This window comes from Somniosus microcephalus, chromosome 12, assembly GCF_052327205.1.
Source record: "Somniosus microcephalus isolate GS21.2 chromosome 12, FLI_Smic_1.0, whole genome shotgun sequence".
NCBI lineage: Eukaryota > Metazoa > Chordata > Chondrichthyes > Squaliformes > Somniosidae > Somniosus > Somniosus microcephalus.
In genome coordinates this window covers 84,980,857-84,997,884 of record NC_140998.1, presented here as the reverse complement: position 1 = coordinate 84,997,884, position 17,028 = coordinate 84,980,857, and the positions used below count along the sequence as shown (strand labels likewise).

Below are 17,028 nucleotides of genomic sequence, written 5' to 3'. Positions count from 1 at the left end.
TTTCTAACTCCCCCCTTCATTTTTCGAGTGATAATCCTGAGTATATCCCCTTGTTACTAATTTGTCAACCCATGCAAATAGTCTTTCACTATTTATCATTGCAAAACTTGTCACAGTTTTGCAATTTTCAATTAGATTTCTCCTTTAATCTTTTCTGTTCCAATGAGAAAATCCCCAATTATTTGAGTCTTTTTTCATAACAATAACCTCTCATTCCTGGTATCATTCTGCTTTGTTATTCACTTTCCATGACTCTAATATCCTTCCTATAATGGATTGCCCAGAATTGTATGCATACTCCCAACAGAGGCCTAACCAGTCTTTTTTTTACAAATTCAGCATCACTTATTTGCTTTTACAGTATATGCAGTGCCCCATGTATAAAACCTAGAATCCCATTTGACATTTTAATCATCTTTTCAACCTGCACTCTAAAGGTCTATGGCCTAGAAATTCAGTATCACCACGTTTGGGGCGTTATAGTCGAGCGGGCGCTAAATTATCGCCACCTTCAGCGAAATTCACCTGCTTCACCCCAAGAGGTGCTTGGAGCGCTAAAGCAGGCGCTGCACGACTGTCCTAAGGCGCTAAGCCGGAGAAGCGAGGCGCTACCACTGAGGGCGGGCGCAGCGCAGGTGCGGCCAGTTAGTGATTGCAGGCAGACACGCTGGCGCCGGTCAGCTCTTAAAGGGGGAGGGTCGATTTGGATTGCAGCCACGCCCTGCACATTGGAGCCCTGATTCTCGGCCTGGACAGACCTGCTGCCACATTCTAACGCCTAGGACCATGGAGAGGGCCAGGGAGTGAGCGCAGCGGTTCAGTGAGGGGGCCCTGCAGGTTCTGGTTGGCGCAGTGGAGCGCAGGTGATCTATCCTGTTTCCGGACAGTGGCAGGAGGCCGCTGCCCACCGACTACCGCAAAGCTTGGAGGGAGGTGGCTCACAGAGTGACCTCCAGCAGCATGGTACCGAGGACCCCTGTGCAATGCAGGAAGAAGTTCAACGACCTCACTCAGGCTGTCAGGGTGAGTACCCTTTTCAGTATCCTCTTCATCCCTGCATGTGGACCTCACTTTATGGGCAAAGGGTCCTGAAAGCCCCAATGGCCAGCCCTCATCCAACACCTATGGGCCTTTCATGAAACTCACACGCACATTCACCACTTTACACACTGTAAGGGCTATTCCACCATGGGAGGCAGTGCAGCCAAGATCAGGGCTTCACACTGTAAGGGCTATTCGACCATGGGAGGCAGTGCAGCCAAAATCAGGGCTTCACACTGTACTCAGAGCCCATCCTTTCTCTTGCAGGGCAAGCTGGCACACAATAAGAGGCAGCAGCAACAGACCGGGGGAGGCCAGCCTCACCTTAAAGACCTCAGCGATCTGGAGCAGCGAGTCCAGCGCATTGTGGCAGGCCGGCTGATTGGCCCCGTCGCCACTGGAGATGCCGACCCCGTTCTGGACAGCAATGGTAAGGTCATCACCTTTTTGACCTCTCCTTCTGCAGTGTATGTACCCGTCTACCTTTAAGAGAACTATTGTATGTAACCGTTCACCTTTAAGAGAACTATTTTAGGTGTGGCACTACTTTGTTTGGCTTCTGTATACTGTAATACCGACGGTGACCACACCAGTATATAAGTGTTGTGTCAGGATTTATTGGGCAGATTCGCCCTGACCTTCGAATAGTAAAGTCCTGTTTTAAGTTACTCTGGTAGTCTGTGTATTAATTAACTAAACAACCCACAGACTTTACAGTGGCGACGAGTCCGATTGTACCCTGCGGCAACAATACTTCCGAAGCAGTTAACGAGCGTCGAGAAGAGGCAACCGCCCTCGTCGTTCTGCTGGGAGAAAACTCGAGGCTGCAGAACTAGAAAGGAGGAAGAATTTAGAGACAAAGACTTCCATCAGCAACAGGCACTGACTGTCCCTTCTGCCACGGTGAGGAGTGAGCCGATCAGCACGAGAAGCAAGGCGGCCACGGTGACTGTGAGTAAGGGAAAGTAAAAAAAGAATAACCGGAGGATAAGGGTGGTGCACTCGACCACGGTCGAGGGGGAAAGGAGCCGGACAGAAGTCGGGTCCAGAGGCGCTGAGACTGGGGCAGCGTGGAGCAAGGAAGCCACGGTACAGACAGGCTGGGGGGCGCAACGGCGTCGTGAGACAGCTAGACCGCGACCGGCGAAAAAGGCCGGGCAGCGACCGAAGCCACGAAGCGCTGCGACCGGGAACGTAGGCGCGGGAAGAGATAAACTCAGCCGCAGCCGGGGAGGGAAACACCGGACTGCGAGAGGGCTGGGAGGCGCGATTGGGAGCCGAGCGAGCGGGAGAGGCAGAGCCGACCAAGGGAGACTGAGCGAGAGCCAGTCCAGCGGCTGAAACTGTTCTCCGTCAACGGGGTGTACCCAGCGCCGGTAGAGCCGAGCGAGCGGGAGAGAGACAGAGCCCGAGCAAGGGAGACTGAGCGAGAGCCAGTCCAGCGGCTGAAACTGTTCTCCGTCAACGGGGTGTACCCAGTGCCGGTAGAGCCGAGCGAGCGGGAGAGAGACAGAGCCCGAGCAAGGGGAACTGAGCGAGAGCCAGCCCAGCGGCTGAAACTGTTCACCGTCAACGGGGTGTACCCAGCGCCGGTTGCCCTGCCGAGAAAAGGGAAAGCACTGAAGCCGACGCGCAGGCTGTGAACCTGAAAGCCAGCGGCCGTCGCCCGTGGGGAAAGTGTACCCCTCCCGCCAGGGAAGAAACGTGGGAAGCCGCCATTAGGCGGGGAAGAAGACAGAAGCGGGAAACCGCCATTGAAGTGGGCGGGGAGAGAAGATAAGCGCGGGAAACCGCCATTTTTGCGGGAACCGCCATCTTGAAAAAAAAAAAAAATTTTAAAGAAATAATTCGTGGTGTTTATCAGGAAGAGAAGAAGATGCCTAAGCGTGGTAACATCAACGATTTTAATTCCGAGGTAGAAGACTGGGCCACGTATGTGGAACGCGTTGAGATCTATTGTGAGGCCAATAAAATAGAAGAAGATGACAAAGCTATAACCTTGCTAAACTCGATGGGCGCGAAGACATACGGGCTCTTGAAGCATCTACTATCACCAGCTAAGCCGGCGGATCAGACTTTCGATGATATTGTGGCTGTTCTGAAGGATCACTTGAACCCCACACCGTTGATGTTGGCGGAACGATTCAAATTCTATGCGAGAACGCAACGGAAAGACGAAAGCAACGCAGAATACTTGGTCGAAATGCGTAGACTAGCGAAATACTGCCAGTTTGGAGGGAATCTGACAGAGGCATTGCGAGACAAGTTCGTGTGCGGATTGGCAAAGGAAGGAACGCACAAGCGACTACTCAAAGAGAACGACCTTACACTTGACAGGGCTGTCCTTATTGCAGCATCGCACGAAGCCGCAGCGAAGGGAACTGCGGAAATGCAGCTAAAGACAGCGGCACTCAGTGTGGATCAAATTACCTCGACAACAACAAAATGTTATCGTTCTGGGAAGACAACACACGACCAGAACCAATGCTGGTTTAAGAACCAGGAATGTAGGAAATGTGGCAAACTGGGTCACATAGCTAAGGTATGCCGGTCAGGGAAGAAGACCAACAACCAAAGGACCAACAACCAAAGGAAGCCATCACAGGAAAAGTACAACAAGGTACACAAGGTGGCTGAGAAGAGTTCAGACGAACAGAATTCGGACTCAGACCCAAACGGCCAGGAGCTGGGTAGTCTGAGAATTCACAATGTGAGTAAGGAAGCTGACCTACAAACTATCTGGGTCATGCTAAAAATAGCTGGAGTCCAAGTGAAAATGGAGTTGGACACTGGATCAGCTCTATCAGTCATAAATCGAAGGGATTACCACCAGCTATTCTCACATATACCCTTAAGAGATACCAAGTTCGTATTGCAGACATACACGGGACATAAAGTATACCCCATGGGAAAGATAAGAGTCAAGGTGAGAGATAGGGGTAAAGAACACCCAAGAATGAACTTATACGTACTACCTGAGGGAGGACCACCACTTCTAGGACGGGAGTGGATCAAGAAAATAGACATGGAATGGCACTATCTAAAAGCCATAACGAGTGAGGACTCGGTGCAGACAATCAGCTCAGATTCTGAATCGGATGACGATAAGACCAACCCAAATGTGAAAGACAAGGCTAAAATGGACTTGCCGACTAAGGTTGGAAAAACGAAGGCATGCAGAAAGGCTTATGCTCCAGAGAAGAACAAAGTTTCAGAAAAGATCTCCACCGATCAACGACAACATAGTTTGACAGAGAATTCTGAGTCTGATCAGTTTAAGGACATATCCATGACGGAAGAACACCGAGCTCGGACTCAACTTTATTTCAAATTACGACAACAATTAGAACAATTGAGTTACCGTCTCGTACAAGAGATGAAAACAATGAAAAAGTTCTATGACACCGAATGGGAGAATCTGGAAAGACAACAGAAGCAGCTAGCTCAAGCAGAGAGCGACCATAGAGCCATCGTGACCAATCACCGATCACATCTCCCTTTATGATGTTCAGGAGTTAGAATATTTGCAGAAAGAAGCAAATGAAGAGGAATCTTCAGGAAGCCAGGATTTTATTCCAGTTCTTCTCTACGACTCCTTACAAGCAGAGTTTGAGAAGTTGAAGGAACAGTATGAACAGGCCCAGGCTACAATCCTGGAGGGGGTTAACTCGGCAACCTCCGAAAAGCTAGTTTCAGTGGAAGCATATGAGCAACTAAAGGTTGAACATGAGCAAGAAGTCCAAAGGCTGCAGGAAATTCTTGATGAGCTCAAGGCCAAGACAGACTCATCGGTAGAAGTTCCATCCATAGATGAGAAATTAGAGGTGAAAGACATGGCAGAACATGAAAGTCAAGATGTCCAAGAACTCATAAAAATATTGAAGGAAACCCAAGACAAATATGAGGCGGCAATGACCGAGGTTCAACAACTTGAAGAACAGATTCAACTGGGAATTCTTTCAGTGAAAGAAAAGGCAACTGTAAGAAACACAGAGACTGTAAGAATGGCCCCTGAACATGAGCTAGAGAGCATCAAGGCGCAACTTCTCCGAGCGCTTAAAGCCAAAGTACAAGAGGAAAAAAAGGTGAAAGCATTGGAGGAAAAGGTGGATGAAATGGAGAAGACTCTGATCCACAGGGTCCCCGTGGAAGAGTTAACGGTCAGCCAACTCCTTCATATGCTGAGAGACAAGACTCTGCAATGGGAACCATTTGAACACGAGCTTCAATCTTCAAAGGGAAGGGGTTCGGAGCTCTCAAAAGTTTGGGGAATAGTTGCGGTTGCAACACAGATTTTACGGGGCTGCCGAAAGTACGCTGAATCACGTCAATGTGAACTACAGAATGTTGAAACAGCTGCTCCAGTAGAAGGATTGAATAGCCCGATCAATCAATCCCCGATGGAAGGGGAAGTATTGGAATCACAAATGAGGTAATTAGTGAAGGATTGGCAGGAAACCCAGGAAGAGCGGGATGAATATGAACGCATGAAGAAGTCTCTTCAGGAAAGATGTCTAGGGAGGGAACAACAGTCGGCTAACGTCCAGTTGGGTAAGGAAGAAGTAGCAGGCCCTCTCGCTAGACTAGCTCAGGATGACACCGAATATTACCATGACCTGTTGAGTGACACGGAATATTACGATGACTTGGTCTGCCCAGCTTGTGATGAAAACTCCCAAAGTGCAGAAATCAGGATGAAGCACTTAAAGTCTAAGGAACATAGGGAGATGGTGGCGCTACAGCTGGCAGCGGATAAGGGAGCCCCGAGAGTCTCCAAGAAGCAGAAGACGATAACCATCAAAATCATTATCACTTCTATCAGATCATGCACGTGGGCCCTACGAAGGGGGCCAAATCAGTTGGAAAGTAGGAAAAATTACCAAGGCAGTCCAGCTGTTTGTAAAAGTCAGCACTGCTGGTTCAGCAGGACGGAAGTTCAAGCTGTTAAGCCAAGGGAAAGACTATTGGATGAGTCACGCTAGAAATGTGAACCGGCTACACCACAGAGATGTTGTTCGGACCGAGTCAAGACCAGAGTCTGAATCTGTGAACTGTTTCCGCAGAGACTGAATCTGTGAACTGTTTCCCGCAGAGACTATATCTGTGAATTGTTTTACATGAAGTTGATTATATGTTATGTTTAATGGGGAATAAGTATGTTGTAAGCTAAAAAGGGAGGATTGTAGTGTATGTACCCGTCTACCTTTAAGAGAACTATTGTATGTAACCGTTCACCTTTAAGAGAACTATTTTAGGTGTGGCACTACTTTGTTTGGCTTCTGTATACTGTAATACCGATGGTGACCACACCAGTATATAAGTGTTGTGTCAGGATTTATTGGGCAGATTCGCCCTGACCTTCGAATAGTAAAGTCCTGTTTTAAGTTACTCTGGTAGTCTGTGTATTAATTAACTAAACAACCCACAGACTTTACACCTTCCACTTGTGCCTCACACCAGCATCGTTTGCTACTATCGATCCAATACAGTGCATTGCAGCATTCATGCCTCCCTCGCTGCCGCCCTGTTCTCACGCTAAAGCAACTCTTGTACCTCCCTGCTTTCAGATGGTGAATCGCCAGGTGAGGAGGCGGGCCCTCAAGCTGCCACTGTGAGTGATTCTGAAGGTGAGGGGGAGGAACAGGAAGCCGGACCATCAGTGCCACACTCAGCCGAGGCAGCCCATGGCCATAATGGGGACACGTCTTCCCTGGAGGGGAGCAGGGGGGAAGGGTCTGAGGAGGGTGAAGCTCCAGGGCCCAGCGGGCTGCAGCAACGCGGGGGGGTTAGGGAAGCTCAAGTCAAGCCCCGGAGGGAGAGTCTGGTCTCCAGTCCTGCTACAGTGAGCGCAGAAGAGGTGCGGCTCCTCGCTGAAATGGGTGCCCAGGCGGAGCAGAGGCACACTGAACTCATGGCTGCAGTGGCAAGGATGCCTGAATCCATTGAGTCACTGGCAAGGAGTGTCCAGGACTTCGAGGCAGCACAGGCAAGGAGTCTGCAGGACTTCGGTGCAGCGCTGGCAAGGAGTCTGCAGGACTTCGGTGCAGCACAGGCAAGGAGTCTGCAGGACTTCGGTGCAGCACAGGCAGCACAGGCGGCTTCCACGCAAGTGCTTAGTGGTGCCATGCAGTCAGTGGCTGGTCTGATGCAGACGCAGATTGAGGCCACACGAGCACTCACTGCTGCCACCCTCGCTGCATCCGATGGGCACGAATCGCCGGGGCTCTCACCACGCCGCAGAAGGCCAGCAGTCTGTGCTTCAGCAGATTGCTCCGCATGCTGCAGTGCTGCCCCGTGGGAGTGCCAGTGTGTCGTCCGACCAGGGAGTGCCTGTGCTCTGTCAGGATGGCAGCATTCCTGCTGCCAACACTGTCACTCCTCCACTGCAGCTGCCACCACGCGTAGGACAGACTGCTGCCGCCCATGCAGAGTCAGCAGCCGGGCCCTCCAGGCCCAGAGCTGGTCCAGGCCGTCCCTCAAAGGCATCTGCCGACTCAGTTTCTGACACTCAGCAGCCTTCCCCCAGCCTTGCTGCAGCCACTGGGGTCCCATTGCGGAGGAGCTGCAGGGTGGGAAGGGGCCAATCTCGCAAGCGAAGCAGATCACCCTCGCAGGCCAAAAAGTAGGAGGTGTGGCAAAATGCTGTTAATTTTTTTAGTGAAGGCCGAGGATCATGGTCATTTTTGGTTAACTCTTTTGTTCATTGTCTCCAGGTTGTGAGAGCCAGTTATGCGCATGACTTTTTTGGGGGGTTTCTCTGTATTTCTTTGTCATGCAGGAAGGGCACACAGTTTGTTAAATAAATAATTGTCTTTATTCAGATTGTGTATGTTTGCTCTATGAACTATTTGTTGCCTTGACTGGCTCAGGGTTTGCGGCCCAGTTCCATTCTTGTTCTTTCAATGGCACAAGCCATTCCTTCAGAGCCGCTGACGGACTGCTCCTGCTCCTTTAAATAGCGCCCCCCACCCCCACAGCGACTGGGAACCGTTCCACTCAACCAGTCGCTGGGAGCGCCAGGCGGAAAGAAGGGGGGCGCCACTGAAGTTACGGTTCGGGGCACACCAAGGGCGTTGCACCATGAAATGACGTAAGGATCTGCGCGCGCAGCTGAGCGGGCGCTGCGGTTTTGCGCCGCCGCTTCAAATCAAATCAAATCAAATCAACTTTTATTGTCATTGTTAGTGCACAAGTGCAGTACAACGAAATGTAGGCTTGCGGCTCCCGAGAATGTACAATTTGGATTAGGACACTTAAACATTTCAACATACATTTGTACATATATATTAGCATAAATATGACCATAATAAAGTGCATCGGCAGATGTGCAGGCTTTAGTGTTTATTTGTGGAGTTCAGTAGGATGACAGCCCTGGGAAAGAAGCTGTTCCTAAATCTGGTCGTACGGGTGCGAATGCATCTGTAGCGTCTTCCAGATGGTAGGAGGCGAACAGACTGTGGCTGGGGTGGGTAGGGTCTTTGATGATGGACCGTGCCCTCCGTAGGCAGCGTTTCTGATATATATGTTCTATGGTCGGTAGCCGGGTGCCGGTAATGCGTTGGCAGTTTTGACTACCCGCTGCAGGGCTTTCCGGTCATGGGAGCTACAGCTGCCGTACCATACCGTGATACAGTTTGTCAGGATGCTCTCTATAGTGCAGCGGTAGAAGTTAGAGAGGATCGGGGGTGACAGATTACATCCCTTCAGCCTCCTCAAGAAATATAGGCGCTGCTGGGCCTTCTTCACCAGAGAGGAGGTGTTGAGGGACCAGGAGAGGTCTTCTGTGATGTGGACTCCGAGGAACTTAAAGCTGGCCACCCTTTCCACCTCCGCCCCATTGATGTGGATGGGGGTGTGACTTCCGCCTTTGGGCTTCCTGAAGTCCACGATTATTTCCTTTGTTTTCTTGGTGTTAAGGGCCAGGTTGTTGTTGGCGCACCACTTCACGAGATGCTGGACCTCCTCCCTGTAGGCTGACTCATCGTTGTTGGTGATCTGGCCTACTACCGTGGTGTCATCTGCAAACTTGATGATGGTGTTGGAACCATTAACAGCCACACAGTCGTGGGTGAAGAGGGAGTAGAGGAGGCTTTGCGCTGCCGCTAAATGTCCGCTCAATTTCGCGAGAGGTGTAGGTCTCGCCGCGCCCGGGCGCTAGCCACTTCGCGCCCCACTTATCGCCCTCTTAAGGCGATAACGGCTAGCGCTAACAACTGAATTTCTCCCCCTATGTATCTACATCCTCAGATCTCTGTTCCTCCTTTTTGTTAAGAATCTTAACATTTAGGGTAGACTTCCTTTCACTGTTCTTTTTCCCCAAGCTGTACTTACTCACATTTCTGCAACCTATTTATGTCCGGCTGCATCTCCAACATTCTACCTCACATGGCATAATTTGGTATTAACAAACTTTTCTCTTGTGCCCAAATCATTTATATGAATGGAAAATGGGTAATTCTGAGAGAGAGATTCTGAGGCATACCAGTATCCACATCCTGCAAATTGGAAAACATCTATTTACCCTCTGCTCTTTGCATTCTGTCCTATATCCATTTCTCTATCCAAGTGGCAACTTTTTCTTTAACACCATGTCCTCTGGTTTTTGGAACAAGTTTCTTATGTGGCAGCTATCAAATGCCTTCTGAAAATCCATACAACACATCCACTACATTCCCTTTATACTCTGTGATGTCCTTAAAAACATTCTAAAAAGTTAGTCAAGCATGACATGCTATTTACAAATCTAGGCTGACTGTCCCTCACTAATCCAGGCCTTTCTAATCATTCGTTAATTTTACCCTGTATTATAGACTGCAGGGGATCAAAAATCCTTGGCCTTTCTGGCACATTCCGGTCATAATTCCAGTGGGAGCTTGACGAAAAGACCACAAACTAGGCTGGGACCCTGATATGCTGGGTTCTACCCTTCCATCAGAGTTTCCCATGACTTTTTTTAGGATGAGATCTCAGTCAACCCCAAAGATGACTAATGATAAGAATGGTGGGGGTGGGGGTGGAGGGCAGGGACGAGGGGTGGGTGCAAAGATTCCTGCTAGTCTGGCCTCAAAGCAGATTGGGGTAGGATCGATAGCAGGTACGCCAATTAAAACAAGTTTACTGACCTGCCAAATGGCCATTGTGACCCCCAGAAATAGAGGTATCAATTTTTAGATATATTGCACCTCTTACAAAGGAGGATGAAGGCCATGCACATCTTATATCAGCGGGGGTGGTGGAAAGCAGAAGCCACAAGACCCTGAGACCCAAGTATCATGGGAGGAAGGGTCCTTAAAATGTTGGTTACCTTGCCACTGTTTGGTTCCTTGGGGTGCTCTCAGGACCCCAGAGACCCTCTGTTTCATGGAGAGTTCAAGCACATCGACCATTACAAAGATTCTTCAGACAACCCTCTGTTTGGAGCTCAATGGACAGATGAAGGTACCTACTGCAGGCACAATTACATCAGCTTGCCCTGGAAATCCTGGGGCAGCATTGTAGGGGTGGAGACCTGACACAGGGTGGCTCTGCCCTGATTTTCATTTCATTGCACCAGGGAATTGAGCATTCCTTAAGCACAATGGAGCAGAAAATCTGCAGTTCAATATTTAAAGGTTTAAGAGTACACTCAGTTCTACTTTAACAAAATAACAAACTAATTATGTTTTGGTTAATTCTCCTTATTTTATTCTAGATATTCCATGGAATGACTTGACCTCACCAATGCTCTTCATAAATGATAATTTTGGCGATGATAACCACTTTAGGATACCTAAACAACTTATGAACCATCAGACACAGCGAGATGTTTTCAGCAACAGCTCCAGTAATGAATCCTTGGATTTCTGGATGGATAATACCAGACAGTCACAGCACAAATTGATGAGAACTAAGACCGAACGGATCCCAGTGTTTGATGAATTCTTTGATCAAGAATTATAGCCATTCATTTGAGCTGAACCAAGCCAAATCATTTCACAGAAATATTTGAAAATTTGATCAGTACAGATACGCAAATATGGACAACTGTATCTATCCAACCTGGAGTCTAGGACCATGAAATTGGAACCCTTAGTGCCGGCCATTAAGGCCGGTTTGGAAGTAAAAATGGTGGCAGCATTGCTTCCAGCACGGAACGCAGCAGCCGCCATTTTGGGCAGGTCGGCGGCGCTGCCGTTGCCTGTGCTCGCTGAAGATATTTAAATGATCCAGATCGTCACGTCAATCGGCGTGCAATGCCTAAATTGGTGCACGATCTGTGATTTTGGAGGTCGCTGCTCTTAATAACACCCACTCCAGACCACGCACAGAAGAACGTGCATGCAGTAGTATAATAAACACGCTGGCAGCGCTTCTTAAAGGGTCACACACAACGTTCAAGTAAGTTTAGATTTTTGCTTTTGGACTGGTTTCTTTACATTTTATTGGAGTAGTGGCTTGGTGTAATACATTTAAAAGGTTGGTAAAGTGTGAAGGGAGTACAGGGAGTGCGGCTGGGGGTTTGCAAGGCTTTGGCTCTTAAAGGAAGGTATCGGAGAGCACCACTTGCTCCCAGTCCTGGGGGCTCCAGTTGCAGACCCCTTAGACTGCAGCATGATATGGACATGGAGCAGAGGCAGCAAAGGGGACAAGCTACTCTCAGAGGGAGGAGGAAGCAGAAGGGGAGGAAGCAGAAGGGGAGGAAGCAGAAGAGGAGGAAACGGAAGAAAGGAGGCAACCCAGACAACCCCTTTCTGGCCGGGATATCCGGGATCGAATCATCCGCCTGTGGTATCAGTGAACACAACCCCAATTCCCCTTTCAACATTTGTCCCACACCTTACCTTCCCTCTGTTACTGACCATCACAGTGTCCTCTTGGCCACAATGCTGAAATAAAAGCCACCACAAAGCAAACTTTCCAATCCAACTTTATACATATATGCATCCAATATTACATTAAAAAAATCAACTAATGACTCGTGCATTCCATTAGTGACTCTCTTGCGTGTGCCTTTGCCTATCCTAGTGATGTTACGTAGTGCTACCCCAGTGACTGCGGCATGGCTGGTGGAAGGCTGCTGAATTTCAGTGGGGGACACTGCAGATGGCCTTGCAAGATGACCTCGATGAGCTGGTGGCTAGGAGTGTGAAATCGAGTGACGGTGTGTCTTCTTCACTCTCCTCTCCCTCTTGGTTAACCACTGGCTGGGCAGGCTGGATGTCTTGGGTGTGTAAAATGAGGAAGGCACAAGGGTAGGGTTGTGGTGAGAGGAGGGGGGTAAAGCAAGAGCTGCATGCTTACACCACGTGCAACTTGTAAATCAGAAGATTGTAGGATGAAAGAAAGACTTGCATTTATATAGCACCTTTCACAACCACTGGACGTCCCAAAGCGCTTTACAGCCAGTGAAGTACTTTTTGAAGTGTAGTCACTGTTGTAATTTAGGAAACGCAGTAGCCAATTTGCCCACAGCAAACTCCTACAAACAGCAATGTGATAATGACCAGATAATGGGGGAAAAATTTGGTTGCTTTGCGCCTTCCTGAGAAGGCGCTAACGGGGCGCAAAGCAACTAGCACCCGGGCGTGGTGCCGCCAACGCCTCCCGCAAAATTCAGCAGGAGGTTAGCAGCGGTGCTAACTGTAAAGTCCGCGCTCAATAATACACGGACTTCGGGAGAACAGTTTAACAGGTACTTTACTGAACAAAAGGCAGCTTGAAACTGAAACTACAGAAGCCTGCTAGGGCCTTTTATACAGGGGTGGTCACTGCCGGTACTGCAGTCTAAGACCAGTTATTCCCTTAAAAGGTACATACACAACAATTCCTCCCCTTTTAGATAAACAGTACATAACATTCATTTAATAACTAATTACAATTACAATTTTCTCAGTAATATATATATCAACTGAAATAGTCATTTATAAGTTCAGTCTTTGAGGAGGCTTCCTGATCTGGACTGGATAGCGCCTTTCTCGAGTATCCTGTTCTGGCGGTGGAGTCAATTCTGGCTCATTGTCATTGGTTGGTTCGTCGGCTTCCAATACCCCTGCTTCTGAGGTAGACGCAATCTGTACTTCGGGCTCATTACCAGATGCACATGCTTGTGGTACAGGTTTGGCTTGTTCCTGTGACTCTACAATCTGGTCAGCATAGCGTCTCACGATGCTCTTTCCAACGTCCATGGTGTACATTAGTGGTCCCTGCTGTGTGCATATCGTGCCTGGCTGCCATTTTTCTGTTCAGTAGTCACGGGCCAAGACTGGTTGCCCTATCTTGAAGCTCCTGGTTGGCTTCTCATTTATGTGCTGGAACTGCTTATCCTCAACATCTCGTCTTATGTTTGGTTTGAGCAAATCCAAGCGACATCTTAGTCTCCGGTTAAAAAACAGTACGACTGGAGTTTGGTTGGTTACTGCATGTGTTGCATTCCGGTAAGCAAACAGGAAGTTATCCACCTTGTGTTGCAGTGGTATGTCGTCATTATACATTGCCTTTATGGCCTTTTTAAAGGTCTGAACAAACCTCTCAGCCAATCCATTTGTGGCTGGATGATATGGGGCAGATGTGTAATGATTCACCCCATTATTCTTCAAGAACCTCCGGAAATCCTCAGACACAAACTGTGGGCCATTGTCGGAACAGATCTGTTCTGGCAACCCATTCCTGGCGAAGATGGTCCTTAGGACTGCAATAGTTTTCTCCGTGGTGGTGGAGGACATTTTAATGACCTCTGGCCATTTCGAATGGGCGTCCACAGCGATTAGGAACATTGAGTCCATAAATGGACCAGCGAAATCAATGTGTACCCGTTGCCATGGAGATGAGGGCCACTCCCATGGATGTAGCGGGGCCTCTGGTGGAGCGTTTTGGACCTTCTGGCATCCTGTACATCTCTTGGTCATATCCTCGATTTCTTTATCGATTCCCGGCCACCACACAAACGCCCTGGCTAGGCTCTTCATTTTTAGCCCTCCCCGATGACCCCCGTGAAGCTCATTGAGTACTCTATCTCTCAACTTGGGTGGAATTACCACTCGGGATCCACACATCAAGGTTCACCGGCACACTGACAGCTGTTCCCTCCTTGGCGAGAATGCTGGCAACAGTGAGTCGCCATATGCTGGCCATCCCTTCACCATCAAATCATAGACCCGAGAGAGTGTCGTGTCATTTCGGGTTTCCTTCTCAATACTTGCGTTTGTAACAGGCAAACATTCGACTATGGTCGCATGGAATATCTCCACCGGGTCCACTGCAGGTGCTTCTTCCGCCGTAGGCAACGGTAGGCGCGACAGCCCATCAGCGTTTCCATGTTGTTTCGTACCTTTGTACTCTATGTCATACTGATGTGCCCCTAGAAAAAGTGACCATCTTTGCAGCCGTTGCGCCGTCATCACCGGAACGCCCTTCTTTGGGATAAAAATTGAGACCAGGGGTTGATGATCAGTCAGTAGAGTGAATTTCTGCCCGTGCAGATAGTGATTGAACTTCTTCACCCCCCACACCAGGCTGAGGGCCCCCCTGTCAATCTGGGCGTACTTGCGCTCGGCTGAGGTTAGCGAGCGCGATGCAAAGGCTATTGGCCTCTCTGAACCGTCACGGAATTTGTGTGACAGCACCGCTCCAATGCCGTAAGGCGACGCATCACATGCCAACCGAATCGGTAGTGTTGGGTTGTAGTGGGCCAATACTTCTTTTGAAGTGATTAGGCATTTACATTCCTGAAAGGCACGCTTACACTCATCACTCCACTTCCATGTTACACCAGTTTGAAGGAGGGCGTTCAGTGGGTGCAGAATTGTAGATAAATTTGGCAAGAACTTATGGTAGTAGTTCACCAACCCGAGGAATTACCTCAGTTGTGACACATTTTCTGGTGCTGGAGCCTTGACTACAGCCTCAGTCTTGTCCGGCGACTTATGCAACCCTTCCTCATCAATCATGTGGCCACAATACGAGATTTGTCTCCTGAAGAACACGCATTTGGGACGGTTGGCTCGTAGCCCATATTCCTGCAATCTCGTGAGCACCTGTTCCAGGTTGGCAAGGTGTTCATTGTCATTTTCGCCCGTAACCAGGATGTCGTCCAAATAACACTGGGTCCCCGGGATCCCTTGCAGGACTTGTTCCATTGCCCTCTGCCACATAGCCGGGGCCGATGCTACCCCAAATACCAGTCGATTGTACTGGTAAAGGCCTTTGTGAGTGTTTATCGTGAGGTATTTCCTAGATGCTTCTTCCACCTCCATTTGTAGATACGCTTGAGCCAGGTCAATCTTTGTAAAACGTTTCCCTCCAGATAGTGAGGCGAAAATATCTTCTATCCGCGGAAGCGGATACTGTACTGTGTGCAGGACTGGGTTCATAGTCACCTTGAAGTCCCCACAGATGCGAACCTTCCTTGGCTCCCCAGGCGTGCTGCTCAATGCTTTCTTCATTACAGGAACGATGGGTGTGGCCCACTCGCTCCAGTCCACCTTAGACAGCACCCCCGAATGCTCCAGACTCTCCAGTTCAGCTTCCACAGCTGGGCGTATCGCGTATGGCACCGGTCTGGCCTTGAAAAATTTTGGGGTTGCGTTATCCTCAATCTTTATGGTTGCCTTTACTCCTTTTAGAGTCCCAAGTCCTTGTTGGAACACCTCTTCCGCGTCAGATAGAATTTGTGACAGACGTCCAGGTGCCACGTCATCATCTTTTTTGTCAGTCACAGTTAGTGCCAGAATAGAATGCCAATCCAATTGTAGTCTTCGGATCCATTCACGTCCCAATAATGGTGGTCCTCCACCTCGTAGTATATACATGTATAGTTTCTGTGTTTCCTTTCCGTTATATTCAACTGGCACCCTTATTTTTCCTCTGGGGTAGACCTTTTGCCCCGTGTATGTCTTCAATACAATGGACGTGTCCTTTAAGGGTATGTGTGAGAATAGCCGCTCATAGACTCGTCGATTCATGACAGTTAGGGCTGATCCTGTGTCCAATTTCATCTTCACTGGGGACCCTGCTATCATGAGGGTGACCCAAATGGTTCGGTGATCTTCTTTTGTGATCACGTTGTGTAACTTTAAACAACTTAGTCGCCTGCTCCCGGAGTTCTTATCACTCTCCTGATCTTCTGAACTACTATCTGTCAGTTTCTTTACTTTCCTGTACTGTTCCTTAGTAGTTCTTGTCGTGTTGGTCTTCTTTCCCGACCTGCAGACTCTTGCTATATGTCCCATTTTCCCGCATTGCCTGCATATTTTGTCTTTAAACCAGCAGTCCTTCTGCTCATGGGTTGTTCTGCCGCAGCGATAGCACTTTTCGGCTCCATACGCCATTTCGTTAGCGCTGTATTCTTGTGGTTTCTGTTGTATTTCCGCAGCTCCCCGTGCTGCTGCTTCGTAGGATACTGCCACGCTGAAAGCCTGTTCTAGCGTCAGGTCTTTTTTTGAAAGTAGTCGTTTCTGGGTTCCTTCACTCTGGAGCCCGCAGACAAACTTATCCCGTAAGGTGTCTGCCAGTCCTGCTCCGAACTGGCAGTGCTTTGATAACTTGCTAGTTCCGTAAGATAGTCAGCATTGCTCTCATCTTTGTGCTGGTTTCTTTTATGGAACTTGAATCTTTCTGCTATCAGCAGTGGTGTAGGGCTTAGATGTTCCTGTAAGATATGAACAATCTCCTCAAAACTTTTCTCCATTGGTTTAGCTGGGGTAATTAAATTCCGCAATAGGCCGTACGTACTCGCACCCATCAGATTTAATAATACCGACGCCCTCTTTCCATCAGCCATCTCATTTTCCTTGCAGTACACTTCAATTCTTTCCACATACGTGGTCCAGTCTTCTACCTCGTTGTCGAAAGCAGCGATACTGCCACTTTTCGGCATCTTGGGCGATTTAAAATGGTGCCTCCCGCGCTTTTGCTTCTTCCCCAATGGAATAAAATGGCGCCTCCCGCGCTTTTGCTTCTTCCCCTTACTGCCACGCTGCTCCTAGCATTCTATGGGGTAATGGCGGTGAT

At 48.9% G+C, this 17,028-nt stretch overlaps 1 protein-coding gene across 1 annotated transcript in view; it reads left to right on the top strand.

Moving 5' to 3' along the window:
- Positions 1-15,195, top strand: part of LOC147109370 (factor associated with metabolism and energy-like) — a 54,056-nt gene extending 38,861 nt beyond the window's left edge. The window contains exon 6 of the mRNA XM_086003259.1: positions 10,733-15,195. Within this exon, the coding sequence (XP_085859385.1) occupies positions 10,733-10,980 (248 nt within the window). The 3' untranslated portion in view covers positions 10,981-15,195. The remainder of the gene's footprint in view (positions 1-10,732) is intronic.
- Positions 15,196-17,028: the final 1,833 nt, after the last annotated feature.